Source organism: Triticum aestivum, chromosome 4B, assembly GCF_018294505.1.
Source record: "Triticum aestivum cultivar Chinese Spring chromosome 4B, IWGSC CS RefSeq v2.1, whole genome shotgun sequence".
Lineage (NCBI taxonomy): Eukaryota > Viridiplantae > Streptophyta > Magnoliopsida > Poales > Poaceae > Triticum > Triticum aestivum.
Genome location: NC_057804.1, coordinates 652139580 through 652158469, shown reverse-complemented (window position 1 = coordinate 652158469; position 18890 = coordinate 652139580). Strand labels below are relative to the sequence as shown.

The following is an 18890-nucleotide window of genomic DNA, read 5'->3' as shown; positions in this document are numbered from 1 at the left end:
GCAATTTAATTTTATTTCTAAGGAAGTGTTCCATGCCCTTCCTTAACGGAAATTGGAATCTAATGTTTCCTTCTTTCATATCAATAATTGCACCAATCATTCTAAGGAAAGGTCTACCAAGAATAATAGGACATGTAGGATTGCAATCTATATCAAGAACAATGAAATCTATGGGCACATAATTCCTATTTGCAATAAATAAGAACATCATTAATCATTCCCATAGGTTTCTTAATAGTGGAATCCGCAAGATGCAAATTTGAAGAACAATCATCAAATTCACGGAAACCTAACACATCACATAAAGTTTTTGGAATCGTGGAAATGCTAGCACACAAATCACACAAAGCATGGCACTCATCATAAAGTTTTCTAGGGATAGAAACCTCCAATTCAAGCTTTTCTTCAAAAGATTGCATCATAGCATCAATAACATGTTTAGTAAAAGCTTTGTTTTGATTATAAGCATGAGGAGAATTCAACATGGATTGCAACAAGGAAATGCAATTTATTAAAGAAAAAATATCATAACTAAATTCCTTGAAATCCAAAAGAGTGGGTTCATTGCTACTTAAAGTCTTGACCTCTCCAATCCCCCTTTAATCAATTTTTGCATCTAGATCTAAAAACTCTAAATCATTGGGACGCCTTTTAACTAAAGTTGACTCATCTGCAGCCCCATCTTTATCAAGATTTATATTGGAAAACAAAGATTCAATAGGAGTCACATCAATCACTTTTAGATCTTCATCATTATTCTCATGAAAACTAGAAGAACTCGCTTTTATAAACCGATCTTTTTTAGCATGCATCTTAGCGGTTCTTTCTTTGCACTCGTCAATGGAAATTCTCATAGCTTTGAGAGACTCATTGATATCATGCTTAGGTGGAATAGATCTAAGTTTCAAAGAATCAACATCAAGAGAAATTCTATCCACGTTCCTAGCCAAATCATCAATCTTGAGAAATTTTTCTTAAATCAAAGCATTGAAATTCTTTTGCGAACTCATAAATTCTTTAACACTAATATCAAAATAAGAGGGCATCTTATTAAAATTGCCAAAAGAATTGTTGTAGGAATTACCATAATTATTAGAGGAATTACTAGGAAACAGCCTAGGATTAAAATTACCTCTATACGCGTTATTACCAAAATTGTTCCTACCAACAAAATTCACGTCCATAGATTCATTATTATTCTCAATCAAAGAGGACAAAGGCATATCATTAGGATCAAAAGAAGCACTCTTACTAGCAAATAATTTCATAGGTTCATCCATCTTTCCACTCAAAACAATAATCTCTTCAACCACATGCACTTTTTTACTAGTGGATCTTACGGTGTTCCATTGAGAATAATTAGCCATAATATTATCTAGGAGTTTAGAGGCCTCTCCTAAAGTAATTTCCATAAAAGTGCCTCCCGCGGTCGAATCTAAAAGATTTCTAGAAGCAAAATTCAATCTGGCATAAAATATTTGTATAATCATCTACAAGTTCAAACCATGAGTAGGGCAATTTTGAATCATCAATTTCATCCTCTCCCAAGATTGTGCAACATGTTCATGATCAAGTTGCTTAAAATTCATAATATTGTTCCTAAGGGAGATGATCTTAGCGGGAGGAAAATACTTAGAGATGAAAGCATCTTTACACTTGTTCCACGAATCAATACTATTTTTAGGCAAAGATGAAAACCAAGTTTTAGCACGATCTCTAAGCGAAAACGGAAATAGCTTCATTTAACAATATCATTATCCACATCTTTCTTCTTTTGCATATCACACAAATCAACGAAGTTGTTTAGATGGGATGCGGCATCTTCACTAGGAAGGCCAGAAAATTGATCTTTCATAACAAGATTCAGCAAAGCGGCATTAATTTCACAAGATTCAGCATTAGTAGTGGGAGCAATCGGAGTACTAATAAAATCATTGTTGTTGGTGTTGGAAAAGTCACACAATTTGGTATTATCTTGAGCCATCATGACAAAGCAAGCAATCCAACACACGAGCACACAAAAAAGCAAGCGAAGAAGACGAACGGAAGAGGGGCGAAGAAAAGGAAAATCTTTTTGAAAATCGTTTTAGAAGTGGGGGATCGGAAAACAAGAGATGAATGGCGAATAATGTAATGCAAGAGATGAGAGTTTATGATGGGTACTTGTTATGGCTTGACTTGGCGTAGATCTCCCAGGCAACGGCGCTAGAAATTCTTCGTGCTACCTCTTGAGCTTGCGTTGGTTTTTCCCTTGAAGAGGAAATGGTGATGCAGCAAAGTAGAGTAAGTATTTCCCTCAGTTTGAGAACCAAGGTATCAATCCAGTAGGAGATAATGCACAAGTCACTGAATACCTGCACAAACAATCAAACAAACTTGCACCGAATGCGATAAAGGGGTTGTCAATCCTTCATGGTTACTTGCAAAAGTGAGATCTGATAGAGATAGATAAACGGTAGAGTAACTATTTTTGGTATTTTTGGTTTATAGATAGGAAAGTAAAAGATTGCAAAATAGTAGATCAAAAACTAATAAGATGGAAAGTAGAACTTATATGATGGAAAAGAGAACTAATATGATGGAAAAGAGAACTAATATGATGGAGAAGAGACCCGGGGGCCATAGGTTTCACTAGTGGCTTCTCTCAAGATAGCAAATAATACGGTGGGTGAACAAATTACTACTGAGCAATTGATAGAATAGCGCATAATTATGATGATACCTAAGGCAATGATCATGAACATTGGCATCACGTCCGTGTCAAATAGACCGAAACGATTCTGCATATGTACTACTATTACTCCACACATCGACCGCTATCCAGCATGTATCTAGAGTATTAAGTTCATAAAGAACGGAGTAACACATTAAGTAAGATGACATGATGTATAGGAATTAACTCAAGCAATATGATGAAAACCTCACATTTTTATCCTTGATGGCAACAATACAATACGTGCCTTGCTGCCCCTACTGTCACTAGGAAAGGACACCGCAGGATTGAACCCAAATCTAAGCACTTCTACCATTGCAAGAAAAACCAATCTAGTAGGCCAAACTAAACAGATAATTCGAAGAGACTTACAAAGATATCAAATCATGCATACAAGAATTCAGAGAAAATTCAAATAATATTCATAGATAATCTGATCATAAATCCACAATTCATCAGATCTCGGCAAACACACCGCAAAAGAGTATTACATCGAATAGATCTCCAAGAACATCGAGGAGAACATGGTATTGAGAATCAAAGAGAGAGAAGAAGCCATCTAGCTACTAGCTATGGACCCGTAGGTCTGTGGTAAACTACTCATGCTTCATCGGAAGGGCAATGGTGTTGATGTAGAAGCCCTCCATGATCGAATCCCCCTTCGGCAAGATGCCGAAAAAGGTCCCTAGATGGGATCTCACGGGTACAAAAGGTTGCGGCGGTGGGAAAGTGTTTTCGTGGCTCCCCCTGATGGTTTTGGGGTATAAGAGTATATATGGGCAAAAGAATTAGGTCAGGAGACCCACGAGGGGCCCACAAGGCAGGGGCGCGCCCTCCACCCTTGTGGCCGCCTCATGGCTCCTCCGACTTCATCTTCAAGTCTCTTGGTTTGCTTCTGGTCCAAGAAAGATCATCACGAAAGTTTTATTCAGTTTGGACTCTGTTTGGTATTCCTTTTCTGCGAAACTCTAAAACAGGCAAAAAAACAGAAACTGACACTGGGCTCTAGGTTAATAGGTTAGTCCCAAAAATAATATAAAATAGCATATTAATGCATATAAAACATCCAAAACAGATAATATAATAGCATGGAACAATAAAAAGTTATAGATACGTTAGAGACGTATCAGTGCGCCCCCCATATGGGCTGGCCAAGGTGGAGAAGGAGTTGGGAAGGAGGAAAGGAAAGAAAGGGAATATGATTCTCCCTTCCTTCCCCCTCCTCCTCTTTCCTCCCCCCTCCGATATATATGGCAGGGGGCCGCTTGGGAGGAGCCCAAGTAGGATTCGGTACTACTTGGGGCGCCTCCTAGCCTCTCCCCTCCCCCTCCCACCTATATATATGTGGGGGGTGCCCCTAGCACACACCAGGCAATTGCCTAGCCGTGTGCGGTGCCCCCTCCACCGTTTACACCCTGGTCATATTTTCGTAGTGCTTAGGCGAAGCCCTGCGAGGATCACTTCACCATCACCGTCACCATGCCATCGTGCTGACGGAACTCATCTACTACCTCGATGTCTTGCTGGATCAAGAAGGCAAGGGACGTCGCCGCATTAACGGTGACAATACTGAAGATACGGCACAACCCGAAGGTGTCATATGTTCGATACTTGATCGGTCGAAGCTAGAAGAAGTTCGACTACATCGACTGCGTTGTCAAACGCTTCCGCTTACGATCTACGAGGGTATGTAGACATACTCTTCCCCTTGTTGCTATGCATCTCCAAGTAGGATGGCCACGTATGTGCATCTAGAAATTTTGGAGATTTTCAATCCTTTGAGAAATTTCAGAATGCCGGGACGAAGAGGACGGTGATCAGACACAAACATGAGTCGTGGACGTGACTTGATTGGACACATGTGTGGCAGGTGGGTATTTGGGATTCCGCTTGTATCGATTGGTAAACTGGGACTAGTTAATGAAGTTGATATGGTGGCGCCAATAAAGTTCACCATGTCGATAAGAATCCACAAGTTACAGGTGTCAAGTAGCATGTCATTCTCAAGAGCAGAGCATTGAATGGATGCGTGTAAAGGACAAAGTTCTCTTTTTCATGCAAAAGTTTGTTCAATACGCGTGACAACTTAAACTTGTAGTGCTTAACATGGGTCAATTGTATTATGGACACACGAGACCCAACACGTCTTGTGTATCCTCATTTGCTACCCTACCAATAGCCCCGGGTTAAGGCATTAGCAAATGCCGCACAGTGCCTTCAAGAAGGGCACAAAATATGTCGGTATTTCCTAGGTGACTCGTTTAACGAGCATTCCAAGGTATTTTCTAGTGGATAACGTCTGCTCCATCCAGCCTTGCACCCAGCCCCTAAGGCTAACCATAGTGGCGGTAACATAAGTAGTATCATGCACTTGGGACTTGTAAACATGCTTATGTGGCAGACAATTAAAGAAAAAAGAGGTGGTTATAGTAACATAGATAGATACCGTAACATAATTGATGCTACTATGTGTCATGTGTGGCAATAAATAAGACCGCATATGATACTAATTTATAATACTATGCACTATAGAGATAGTAACATAGACTAGTAACATGTGCATGTTACTAGTCTAAGTTACTTCCCACTATGACCAGCCTAACTTGGTCCTTGAAATATTTCCAGAATATCCCACCACCGCATTCCAAGGTATTTTGTTAGTCAAGAGATTCACTATGTACAAAAAGATCTTTAATATCTTCTCTCACATTATTTGGACAACCCTTGTCGAAATGTACATATAAACGATTTATCACATTGGTACGGCACGGTGGCCAGGCATCACAATTTCTGCAAAGCAAGGCTTTTTCATCTACTCCCTCCGTTCCCTTTTGTAAGTCGTTTCACACAACTCGAGATAGGTTGTTTTGCACATTGTCTTAAATGTCTTCAAGGTTTTACAAAAGTGAACAAAGGGAGTAGCATTTTTTAAGGATGTGGCTAGGTCTCAGTCAAGTCGATTGAAATTTAACCAAGACTCGGTCAAGTGACGTGACATGCAAGAAAGAAAAAGTAAAAAGTAAAAAAAAAACTATACAGATCTTTACGCAGAATCTCACGGATATAGCATCGTCTAAGACTTGACCAAGTCTCAATCGACTAAGATTTAGCAAGGCTGTTTCTTTTAACTATCTATCAAGGCAAAATCACAAAAGAAAACTTGTGAACAGCGGAACATAAGTCAAATAGGTATCGTGTGGATGCTCGTCCTCGTCTTGGATTCATTTGTATTTTCCTCGGCCCTAGCCAGACGGCCGTGTACGTGCGTCCTTAAATTTTAGAGAGGTTTTCAATCCTTTCGGGAAATTTCAGAGTTTATCCCCATGAAACAAGAATGAACACACTGAAAGAAATCCATTACCTTGCAATGGCCTTGATGCCCTCTTCTTTCCGAAAACAAATATTGCACACACGTATTCCAAGGTTCAAGTCTGATCAACATGTTTAACCAGCAAAGCTTGGATTATGCGCTACAAGAGAAAAACTATACCATATCTGAAAAGAAGTTTTCAATGGTATAATTTGTATTTACGCCACGCAACTCATGTACTATTGGTCGAATCGACGATCAAAATTCGATCACGAAATGCAAGAGGATCCTGAAAATGGAACATCCAGTATTCGACAAACAGTAGAGATCCACCAACTTGGCACCAACCAAACGTTTCACAGCCAACAATCATATATCAACAGGTCAAACCATCTCAGTTAAAAGCAGCAGCAGCAGCAGCAGAGCAACTTGCACCACAACCAGACCAAAGAATATATGAGCCTTTCCGGCGAATCAGCTAAGGTGCATCACCAACATCATCATCCCTCCTAAACCTGGATAATTAATTAAGCTACACAGACAGGGCCCGCTGCTCGCGGAGCGGACTAATGTCCCCCACTATGTACACCGTCGCTCCTGCGAGGCGCCCTAGCAACAAAACAGGGGCAAGGTCGGTCGGTCGGTCGGTATTCTACACGGGGGCCGCCACATAAGGCGGCGGTTTCCACCCTCTTGTACACCGGAGAAGAGTTTGGTCCGGCATGGCTGTGCGTCAGCTGTCGTCGTCCAGAGACCCGATGTATGTCAGCTCCGTCCTCCGCACCCTGACCGCGCCCTTGAGCCAGCTGCACGCCTTCAGGTTGGAGTGGTCGGGGGCGATGCCGCTGGCGCTGTTGCTTCCTGATGATGTGGAGGGGCAGCTGGTGCCGTCCTCAAGCAAGGTCCAGGGGTCTACCTCCATCTCGGGGTCTTGGGGAGGCAACACCGCCTTGCTTCTGCCTGAGATGTTGGTGGGAACCCAACTGTGAGAAGTGCTTTTCTGTTGAGGACCTGATGTAGATGGAGTGCTCTGGAGTGGTGACAGTGCAGCCAGGGACAGCTGGGGAGGCTGGCATTGTATACTAGGGTGCCGAGCTGCTGGGAGAATCGGCATCGCCGCCTGGATCCTTCGCCTGATTGCTCCAGGCAACTCCATATGGTCCAACGCAGACTGCAAAAGGAAGTGCATATTAACCACTTGTGGCATATGATGAAGGAAACAAGGCATTATTATATATAGCACATGACGCAACAAGAAAGCATGTAGTAACAGCGGTTATCGATTCAAGCACTGAACTGACCTGCAAGGCCACAGCCGCTTCATTATCAAATGCAGGGATATCTCGTGAGGCTCTGACGGTTGGCTTGGAAACTGGCTTCGACTTCATCCAACTTGGTTTGCAATTGCCAAGCAGCGCATGGAAAACACATAAAAGCCTCTCGAAAAGACTCTCGCTTGGGCGATCAAGCAGGACATCCATGGGAGGTTCCAGCAAAGAGTCCACTTCCCGTCTCGAGGCAATCAAACTGGCAGGAGGAAGGGGCGAATCTGCATCTTCATAGATTATGCGTGCCGCAAGCAGGCTTAGTATCGCAGGAGCAAGTGTATGCCTCATGCCCCTAGAGTTTTTAGTACGAACATGAAAATACAAGATTAGTCATTAGTATAGGAAAAGAAACAGTCACAAGTTGCACTTTTGGGACAGCAATGCCCTAAAGTACCAAAAGAATAGGGATGTTTCACACTACCTAAACATGCTAGTGATCTAGTACATGAAATACACATCACACTAAGAATTTAAAACTAAGCAATGATGTTTTTTAATAGAGATGTTAATCATTTGACAAACTAATATCAAGGAAATCTCCGAGCAAAATTAACTTCAAACAAAACTATACTGTTTTTCGATCCTCACCTATCTGCCAGGATTACTTGAAGCAGCCTGATGATAAATTGGAGGCGCAGCCACACTATTGCCTGCAGAGCAGATGCTGAAGGAGGAGTTGGATCATTACCAACCGTGACTCGCCTGCCAATATTTGGACTTCCACCTCGAATTCCTTTACGACCACTGGATTTGTTCGATGAAACATCATTTCCTGAAGGAACTAAACCAACATGTTTGGCACCATTTCGTGATATTGCTTTGATGTGTTCACTGACAGTTCCCATCTGTTTGATTAATTCACCAGCAAATATACTGCGAAATTCAGGCGAACTCCTGTCGATGCATGGCAACATTAATTCAGCAAAGGCCTTCTCAGTTACATATTTATTTATATTAGATCTGGTGGCTTCAACGCTTCTATCGATATTACTTGGGGTACTTTTGCTTGGCCTTTTGGCATCGGCAGGGTCATCCACAACTTCTCCTTCCTCGATCGGAGCGGCTTCCAATTTCCTCTTGGCACTTCTGTTAGCCATTACATCAGTGAGCAAGCTGGACCATCCCCATGGTTTCCAAACCTGTGCCTTTATTGGAACACCTCTTCGTGTAGCAATAGTAAGAAGCTGCTGTCTTGTGGACTTGCGTCCCAGAACAGCATCTTGCCCTTGAAGGATCCACTTGACATCCACGACAAGTGACTCCTGTAGCTTCCCAAGAAGGTGGACAACTTCAGAGTAGAGAGGAGCAGCATCAGGTCTGGCAACTAATCTCGACAGGATGATTTCAGTAAACCCTTTCTCGCTTTCAGATAGTGTAAAGCTCTCAGAATTAGGGGACAGCTTCCGAAGCCCGTCTGCAAGTGTCATCAGTATCGGCATGGGTATCTTACTTTTTTCAGCTTTATCAAGTTTTTCTGCAAGAGCCTGTTCATCTAAAAGAAGCCTCAACTCAACCCATTGCCAATGGAACTTTGCAGGTTGGAGGGTATCTAGGGACTGAACAAGCCTCTCCGAGAGGAGTTTTAACTCATTCTCTTTTGCCTCACCAGGTTCCGAACCATCCACCTGAATAACTGCTGGCGTTTTACAATCAACAAGGGCATTCAGAAAAAGACGGCCACGGAGAGGCATGAATAGCTGCCTCACATTCTTGTCAGAGCAATGTGTTTCAAGCATTGCAGCAAACTCCGAATCACCAACATCAGCAGCAAGAAGATCATACAGCTGATGTGTATTACGAAAGCAAATATCTCGAAAAGGTTGATGCCTGGTGATGTCATTTATTGCATTTGCAATAGACTGGTAAACTTGCATGTCTTCTCGGCTAAGGATATACTGCCTCCAACGTACTATTGCAAAAACTGAATATGCTGGAGGAAATACCACACTCAAAGGAAGCTTCTGCTGCAATCTCGATAGTGCAAGAACATAGGACTCGCCAAGAATGTCTGCAATAAGCCCATCATAGACGGTTCTACAGTTCCCCAATAGAATCCTAAACCAGTGAACCAAAACCTCTATTGAATTATCCATCTTAAAGGTTACAGCAGAACGGGACGCACCATTAGAGCTAGGTCTCAAACCTCTTAGTACCTGCTGAATTTCCAGGCCATCTTTTATTTTCAGGACAGCAGTCATCCGCTCAAGACTCACAGCTCCATGAACAACAGCACCCACAACAAGTGCAGAGATAGCAGCGGCTACTTTTCCAGCCCTCCCAACAAAGCCTTTCCCTGAGGTACTAAGAGGTTCGTTTGTATGATTTCCATAGGCATCATGAGTCTCAGAAGATGGTTGAAACTGATTGCGCTGGACCTTAGGAGGAGCAAAAGCTGCTGTAACAGCTGAAGAAGCTTCAACAGCCAGAGCTACTTCAAAAACCCGACTGAAGCGATCCCCAAGAGCTTCTTTCAGTAAGCAGAGAGAATTTATGTGGATGTGCAAAGTGTGCCGAACAAAGCTTAATGAATTACCAATAGAAGCAACTCCATGATAGTTACCCCCTGCAAAATCCAAATGTTTAGCTATGACATGCCCGGCATTCACAACAACTGCAGAAACAGCAGAAGCAACTGCTGAAGGGTCTCCATCTGGAGTTGCTCCTCCGTTTTGCCTGATACATTCTACTAAGCCCAAAACAGTGTCATGTGCAATTTGATAACTGTCTTCCTTCTCAAAAGAGGGACTCTTGGGTGCTGCAGGAATTTTCTTTTCCTTCAAATTGCGTTGAATATCTTCAGCTTGCCGCTGCACTATCTCCTTCATATTTGGAATAATTCTTGAACCCCTTCCGTTAAGCTTTTGACGAACTTGATCATCAATCTCTTCACCTCCTAAGACTCCCGAAGAGGAAACAAAATCACCATCAATCGACCGACCATTATCAAGATCAGCTAGCAGTCGCTGGTCACATGTGGTCCTAAAATTTTTCTCCCACCTAACCACGCTAGCCACATCCCTATATTTCCTCAAAAAATACCGGGTATAAGGAAAAGCTGCTGGTGCAGGATGCCTTGCAGTTCCTAACACAAAATTTCTGTTCGTTGAAGCATTGAGGACTTCAGGCAAGAGATCAGTTGCAAGAAGTATGTTCTCGTACCTGTAAGGATTACATAGTGGAGCCATCAGAAAAAATCAATATAGCAGTATATATCTAAGTTGAAACATCCGTTCATCACAGATGACTATCTCTCTCGCTACCCTCTAGTCAAGGAACTCTAAAAAAAACACTAAGCATGTCTACATATTAAACCAGACACATAAGTAATTCTTACTAAATTGTAGAGCATATCAGCACATAAAAACAAAACGGTGTCTACTTTTGATAGATAAATGGTGATCGATATATGAGGACAGACTGCAGACATCACACAAGTATTGGTCATTTCTAGTACACCTTCATGCCATGGAACTTGATAAGGCAAAACACACGTGAAATCACCGCAATTTAGGCCACGTTTTCGTTTCAGATAGATGCATAAACAACAAAACAGAATATGATACATTATCCTCAATATTAGTGACTAAAATTTCATTATCTTCTATTCCCATGTTGCCTTCTTCACGTTTGTTTAAACTGAGACTAATGGAATCAACATTAGGAGAAACTTACCTAAGCAAGGATGAGAACACAAATGCCTCACCGACCTGACAAACTTGGTTATCTCTGTTCTTCATATGTGCCGCACTTCTCCCAACTTGACCAAGCGTACCCATTCCTCCCCGAATTTTTGCTAGCAACCATACAAGGAACCTTGTAGCAGAGGCTAAATCACAGCATGTGTCCAGTATATAGAGAATTGACATCAGTTCTTCATCGCCCAGCCTCCATTTGGAGGCAGTTTTGTCATCAGGCTGAGAGGAAAAGGAGCTTATGGAATTGCTAGCTTTGCAAGCTGTCGTTTCATTTCCTTCAACAAGTTGCCTTACTGATTTCAACAACCACACAGAGATGGAGCGCCTTTCAAGCAATCTAAGTTTCTTCAATGACTTCCCAACTTCAGCCAGATTTGCCATCCTCATGTGATCAGCATCTTTGCCATTGTCACCATCAGTGCTAGGTTTATGGTGAGGACAGCTCAGCTTGCTCTCGCAAAGATGACTTGTAGATGCCTCCCCCTGACTGCCTTCAATTTTAGCAGTCGCAAGCTGTGCGAGATTCTGTGTTTTGCGAACCACTTTAGCTCTACCTCTAGAAGTTTGTTTAATAGACTTCAGTGCAGGTTCAGCCTTAAAAGATTCCTGTAGCTCTGTCCCTTTCCTCACCCACCAAACATCTTCCTCGTCTGATTGAATCAATGGGAAGAAAGGAGAGGTTCTCTCGTCCAACTTTTGTCCATTAATCCTCATACAATCCTCACAGCCATTTTTTGCTTCTCCGGTATCAACTTGTGTCAGTGTTGAAGTAGACGATCCTTGAAAGTTCATTTTAGTTTCATTTTGTTCTGATTCTGCCGAGTGAGGATATATAAAACACAACAGGCTCGACACCAGAACTTTCACATCTTCTACTTGTTCAGGCACACCACCGAGATTAGTACCTCCTGATGGAATCCGGAGGTAGGAACTTGAAGTATACTCAGCCCTGTTGTTTGCATCAAATGACTGACCACTCAAAAGTTCAGAAAGCACAAGGCGTCGCTCACTGGAATATGTTGACATCACCTCATGCAATTGTTGCTCTTCAGCAACTACATCTTCCTCGAGAATATCAAATAAAGATGACCCAGGAAGCTGCTTTAAAATTCTGTGGTGCCTCCTTTTTCTTTCCGTATCTAGCAGAGTACCATTCTTATCGGTTACTCCACTAATAATTAGCTGCCTTACATAAGCTTGAGGATAAAATACACCGCTGCGAATAAGCTCTATGATGAGAACATCCACACGTTTAAAACCTGCAGCACTGCTAACCTCATGTTGATCCAGCCAACACACAATAATGTCATGCAATGGACCAGGACTTTCAAAGATATCCTTCCTTTCCTTCTTCTCCTCCTCATTTTTTCCATTACTTCTCAATCCAGAAGAATCACCCACTTTAGTTGCAGCCACTGAAGCATCATTCAGCGAAGAACCTTTACCGATATTATTCATTGCAATGCGACTGCTACTCTTAGACCGAGACAATTTATTCATCTCGCTCATTTTGCTTTTCAAGATAGACACCGCCAGATGTATCTGAGATATATCTCTTCTTCCTGTAAATTTTACATTCTGACTGGGAGATGTACGGCAATCACGATAATCACATGTTGCCCATTCACAAAGAAAAAATATGGAACAGATTAGGGATAACTCAACAGTCCCAATCCACATTAGAGAAGACTGCAAGCAAGGGCTGACTTCTTTAATCCACCTCTCTTCCATTAATGCATCAGATAGATCATTAAAGAGTGAAGAATACGCCATTGTCAAATTTCCTGTGACAAGAGCCTTGTCCAAAGCCTGTACCACTTTAGCTGCACCACGTGCATGAACATTAGGACTGGCAAGAGTCGCCAGATCAGATGCTCGTCTCTGAATTGAACAGACAGCATAACCACAGGACAGATACCGGTACACATCCCGCCTCTTAGAACTAGACATTTCACCACCACCAGTAATCTTCAGCAAAGCACCTCTACCATATACATCAGGGGCCACAAATGAAGGAAGAGGAAAGCAGTCCAAAGAAACAAATGTATCTGGCACCGCAAGTACCATGTATCGCAGTAACTCAGCTATAACAGAAGAGATAGATGACCTTTTCGGATTATCAACAGCAGAAGCATCACTCAGACGTCTGACCAGAATTTCCACGAACATCCGCACATATGTTTGTGAGAGAGTGATGGTCTCAACCAAGCCCAGTACAATAGGCAAAAGAAGCTCCAAGGCCTCAACTGAATCTCTCTCCTGGTGGAGGGTAGAAGCAAATCATTAACGAGAAAAAATACTGTCAAGGGAACTGAAACATCATGGAATATGACGAATCACTCTTTCAATGCAATAAATTACCTGAAGTTGGTAACATAACCATTCAATAAGTACCGAGGGAACTAGCAATTCTTCTGTGAGATGCCATTGGACAAGACGAACCATATACCACCATTTGAAGTGCACCAAGGGCTCTTCAGTGTCTCCACCTGAGGGTGCTTCATGTTTCAATTTTACTTGAGTTGCTCCAGAAATAAGCCCTGCGGACGGCTGTTCTTTAAAAGACGGATGTGCCTCTTTTAGATTAAATTCGTCCAGAAGCTGTTGCAAATATTCAACAACATCCTTTGTCCACTGGTTAGATCGTTGATTATCAGAAGCACCAGTTGAGATACTGCTGGATGTTGGTCGAACCTGTGGCAACAACAGGACTTAGTTACAATTATATAATATATGCCAGTTGGTAGGAAGCATGAGATAGCTCAGAAGAATTGCAAACCTGATTTAGGTATGTAACTTTCACAAACCATGTTGCCCTTAGTAATGGAACATTGCATCGAGTAAGAACATCAAAAAGTGATTTCCTACGATAACCATGAGGAACGTGCTCAGATAACAAACGCAGTCGCTTGTTTGGCTGGGCAAGGGCCTGCAGAGTAATGGTACACAAAAACAAGAAAAGTAAGTTAAGCATAACCATGGCAGCAGCAATGTAACAAAAGTAAACTCGGTGCCAGTAAAAACCACAAATCGAGATTCCCATCCTATTATTAGCCTTCACACCCTTTCTAGATGCAAATTTTATGAGATACAGCAAGGGAGATCTACAAAGATACCGTCTATGCCAAACAACATAATAATCGCCAAACGGTAATAAAGGTTTGAAGTCAAAGCAACTCCGCAAAAGAAATACAGTTCATCATTAACTGGTATGCAAATACTGAACTAAAGAAAAACACCTAACCACCATGCAAAGATGAGTGAGATGAGTGAGATGAAGTGTTTGGTGAAATAGATAACAAATTGCAGAACTTTTGCCAGCATCCTATTTAAAAGAAATTTTAATAATAAACAGAAGGTTATTTCGGCCAACCTCAGCCCATTTTCTGCGGGAGTCCTCATTACATGGTCTTTGCTCCGGATAAACTCCAGGTTTTATCAACAGTGATCCAGAAAGAGGAACTCCATAAACTTGGCCAGCCTATGAAAACAGGAAAAGTCACTGGTCTGTTTGATATATCAGAAGATAAGACATATCAAGTTTGACAGACATCCACATTGAAGCAAATTAGCCAAATCAAGAGCGATGACGCGATACCTTTCTCTTTTGAGCACGAGATTCATTAATAGCCCTTAACCGTTTCTTTAGTGCCTTCAGAAAACAATGGACGACAGAAGGTGTGAAGTGTAGCCGTAGTCTCCATCCAATACATAAAATGGACAAAAAAGGAAAGAAATAAATGTAACAAAGAAATGAAAGGTGTGCTTTTAAGGTTCCATGTGCTATCCATCAGCGAGAAAAGTTTAGCAACTAGTAATCCCTAACAACCACATAATGCATCTACAAAAAGAAGGAAAGAAATAAATGTAACAAAGAAATGAAAGGTGTGCTTTTAAGGTTTCACGTGCTATCCATCAGCGAGAAAAGTTTAGCAACTAGTAATCCCTAACAATCACATAATGCATCTACAATCCTCCCCTGAGCGTTTCACATTGAAATCACGTTCTTGAAACATTACAGATCAACAAGGTAAACTTAATAGAACCTCCGATTCAACTCAACTATAAAAGGAAGACATCCCAGCCTGGCTTTCCGCATAACCAGCCAAGTTGAACCCCAAACCCTGACAGCGCGCTAGATGCTACCGTCTCCACACAGCACCCAAAGAGAACAGAAGCAAACAAGCCACGATATCAAACATGTATCATGTATAATGTATGCATGGCTGATCAGCTAGAGCTAACAAGCATTTCATTATTCATGATAGAGATCAACTAGCCATTACACCATCCACAATCCACAATAGCAATTTGTTTTTCAGGCTAGTGAACTAAAACAAACAGAAAACAGATGGGCAAAAGATAATTCCTGTTTTACAGTCAACCTATCATCAAATCATCTATGTATAAACTCGTACAGTACAGAAGGTAAATAAATCTGCAACACCCAGGTGCTGATTGGGTTACAGAAAGGTGAAACATAAGTGGTTATGACTGAAATCATATTATAAAAAATTAAGCAGTAATTAGTTATACATACTGGCAAAACAAGATACTCCCACGGCGGAATTTTCTTACCTCCTTGCATTTTCCCACGATATCTGGCTTGCAGAAGTATGAGATATGACTGAGTACGATCTCTCTTGCTTCCTATCAAGTCCATCAAAGAAAACAGTCAAGAACGATAGATATGTAGTAAATCCCTAATGCATCCTACAAAGCTTTTATTCCCAAACGCACCTCAATTCCTTCAACAGTCTCCTTGTACCCAGACTGTACATATTCTTTGGTTAAGGTCTCTTCAGGACAGTTTGGTGTTTGAGGATAGAACTCAGGTGGTCCAAGCCTACAAAAGAGCCATATCGAAGAGGACTACTGAGTGAGACTAAGTGAAGTCATGTCACAGGACAAAACAACTAGTATCTGTTGCCGGAAAGAGCAATGGAAATGTGTTCACATATGCAAACAATGAGTCAATGCCGCAACTAAGGGCAAGGAAAGTAACCAAAATACAACCACTGTGGGGCGGACAACAAATTAATAAGCATACTCTGGGTCTTTCAGTGAAGTGCTTTTGGTTCAGAAGTTTATACATACTTGTTATTAAGTGGTTCCCTGTCACACTTTAGCCTGTACGGAGCAAGCTGTTGTTGTCGCCTGAAAAACAGTAGTATTAGGAAACACAGGTCACAATTTACTACTGGCACAGGAAAATGCAAATGACAGATTTGGATAATAGTGTCAACTTACTTCACCGGAAACATGGCAACAATTAATTGATTTTGGCACCAGCATATTTTTTTCCTAGTCATCAAGAACCCTATGTTCTACTACCTCCGTTCCAAAATATATGACGTTTTTGGTAGGCTAAACTAGCCACTAGCCTAACAAAAATGTCATCTATTTTGGAACGGAGGTAGTAGTTATATTAGATACTGCGAATTTATGGTATATGATAAAAGTGACGAAGACTCTCCTTTTTAGGGGGAAAAAGATGCATTTTTTATTCCTTGAGTTAATAGCTGTGAAGATTCGCAATGGCTGCGTTTTCGAGAGAGACCGCCCTTCGGTCACCTCCCTGATCGCCACGATCAAGGCCGAGGCCGCTCTTTGGGCCAGAGCAGGATCCCTTGGCCTCCGCGTCATCCTGCCCCAAAACTAGGATGTTCACTAATGCCCTTGTACTTGCCCTGTAACTCGCCTCCTAGGAAGATTGTAACAAACCCCCTCTTTTCAATACAATGAAACGCAAATCTTCTGCGTTTTCTCGAAAAATAGCTGTGAAGGTTGGTGGTTTATTTCACCCCAATGAAAAACAAAAATCTCCATTTTGCAACAAACAGAGTCTGCAGTTCCTTTTTTTCAATAATACAGATTGGAGTATAATGTAATGCCATAGATAACCAATGATAATGACCTGATGCTCGGCGAAACTGTTAAGTGTTATTCAAAAAATGAGCTAGCTAGTCCATCTTAAAGACAAATGACAGTAAATATGATGGCTTAGCTTGCATTTGGCTCAATTAAAATAGCTTCGGCTGTACAGTACTACTAGGTTGTGACAGAATAATAGTTCATATAAAGGGTAGCTATTCATTTCTTTCCATACGCTGAAAATTCCAAGTATAGCAATACGGCGGGTTCATTATCGGAAGTTCGAGCGTGCACGTGGCGTAGTAACGGAACGCGATAATGCCTCTAACGAAACGCCATTACTACGGCGCCATACCTTTTAGCTTATACTGTGTAATTACTGATCCATGAGGGACTACTACTACCAACTAAATACAGACTAATTGGCGCGCCCCGGCTCGCTAACACTAGGCGATTGTCGATACCGGTTTGATTAAGCAAGTAAATTTGCACGGGCAGAGCAGAACAGGGGCGCGTTACCTCGGGTTCAGGGGGTAATTGGGCGGGGCGTAGGGCGAGACATCGAGCCTGGAGCTGTCCCTGCCGCCGGCCGACGCGGGGCCGCCGCTAAACCCAGAGCTGTTGCTGTTGCCGGCGCCCGCGTACCTCTGCATCTCGCCCAGCGAGTCAGCAGCAGCATGCCGCTGCCGCCGCCGCGAACATGGGCCGGGTCCCCCGCGAAACCCTAGGGGCGGATCAGGGCGCCTCCCCGCCGATTCGGGCGGGATCCGCGCGCGCGCCGCCCGGATTCCCCGATCCCGGCCCCAAAGCTAGGGTTTTGGCGGCCGGAAGTCGGGAATCCGCGGGGAATTTTTGCGGAAAAGGGGAAGAAAGGCGCCGCCGGCCGGCGCCGGAGGGGGAGGAGCTAGGGTTTCCCAATCGGGCGGCCGGAACCCTAGGCGGGCTAGCGGCGCGGAGGGGGAGCAGGAGCGAGCGCGGAGGGGAGGGGGGGACGGGGCAGTGACGCGACGGCGATTAGTGCGGGGGGATTGGGCGATGTAGAGAGAGAAAGTGGGGGAGCCGGACGGAGTTTGACTCTTTTTTAAAGCTGCCTCCTTTCCTTCCTCCCTCCCTCGTTGCTTCCTTCCCCCTCCGATGGATTTCTCTCTCTCTCTATCTCTACTACTGGTCACTCTCTCTCTCTCTAGATTGCGACGACGATGATGGATGGAGAGGAAGAGGGATCTGGTCTCGACAAGAGTCTTTGTCCTATGTATGGATGCGCTCTTGGTGGCAAAAAGGTGAGAAGCTGAATCTCTAATGTCCCAAAAATGCAACATCTTTGCATCTTGGCAAAGGGTATGTGATGCTTGGATGCCTTAAGCTGTTTTTGGTAAATTTGAGAATATGTATGTATGTGGTGGTGGAGCCAACCCTTTTTATCAATCAGATGGGATGCATGTTGTAAGCTCTTTCGGGGCAAAGTGGCGTGTGCGGTGAGCAATAATGCTACACTCACGGATAGATTTTACAGATTACACTTGCGGATGGCTTGTGGCATCATGTGGTTGGAAGAGAGAAATGGTCGAAACGGACAACGCGCGAGGACGCGCGCCCTTGTCCTCCACTGGCCCGCCCATTGGGGACACAACGCTCCCACTTTCCCTCTCATTCCCAAAAAACCTCACGCGCTCCCCTCCACTCCCTCCTCCATGGCGGGCGCCCCGAAGAAACCCGCCGACCCGGCCGCCACCATTGCCCGCCCCGCGACGAAGAAGAAGAAAGCGCGCTCGGAGCTCACGCCGGCGGAGACCGCACGGCTAGACATAGAATCGGCCAAGAGGAGGGCCCGGCGGACCGTTCAGGCGGAGAAAAAAGTCATTGCCGACTTCGCCCTCGAGGTCGCGGCCGCAGGGCACAAGGCCGTCGTAGATGAAAATGAGGCCATCGTCGCCAAGGCCACGCATGCAGTGACGACGCACGCCCTCTTC

The 18890-nt window shown here is 43.2% G+C and overlaps 1 protein-coding gene across 2 annotated transcripts; it reads right to left on the bottom strand.

Annotated features, from left to right (window-relative positions):
* Nucleotides 1-6377: 6377 nt before the first annotated feature.
* Nucleotides 6378-18098, bottom strand: LOC123093877 (mediator of RNA polymerase II transcription subunit 12). 2 transcript variants are annotated; one of them, XM_044515941.1, is made up of 12 exons: nt 17440-18098; nt 16144-16203; nt 15787-15892; nt 15625-15696; nt 14645-14698; nt 14420-14527; nt 13826-13975; nt 13408-13740; nt 11024-13305; nt 7940-10510; nt 7325-7643; nt 6378-7194 (listed from the first exon to the last, which is right to left on the bottom strand). In XM_044515941.1, exons 1-12 carry the CDS (start codon nt 17571-17573, stop codon nt 6757-6759), a joined length of 6627 nt encoding a protein of 2208 aa, XP_044371876.1. In that variant the 5' UTR covers nt 17574-18098; the 3' UTR covers nt 6378-6756. The 2 variants fall into 2 exon arrangements, with proteins under 2 accessions (XP_044371876.1, XP_044371877.1); XM_044515942.1 differs by having other exon boundaries at nt 14645-14744; nt 17440-18097.
* Between the last annotated feature and the right edge of the window lie 792 nt (nt 18099-18890).

Excerpts from the sequence above, each read along its gene's own strand:
- LOC123093877 (XM_044515941.1), bottom strand. The coding sequence starts at position 17,573 with ATGCAGAGGTACGCGGGCGCCGGCAACAGCAACAGCTCTGGGTTTAGC. Across the intron at positions 13,741-13,825 it reads AAGTTACATACCTAAATCAG|GTTCGACCAACATCCAGCAG; the intron begins GTTTGCAATTCT and ends TTGTTGCCACAG. Across the intron at positions 10,511-11,023 it reads GTGTTCTCATCCTTGCTTAG|GTACGAGAACATACTTCTTG; the intron begins GTAAGTTTCTCC and ends TAATCCTTACAG.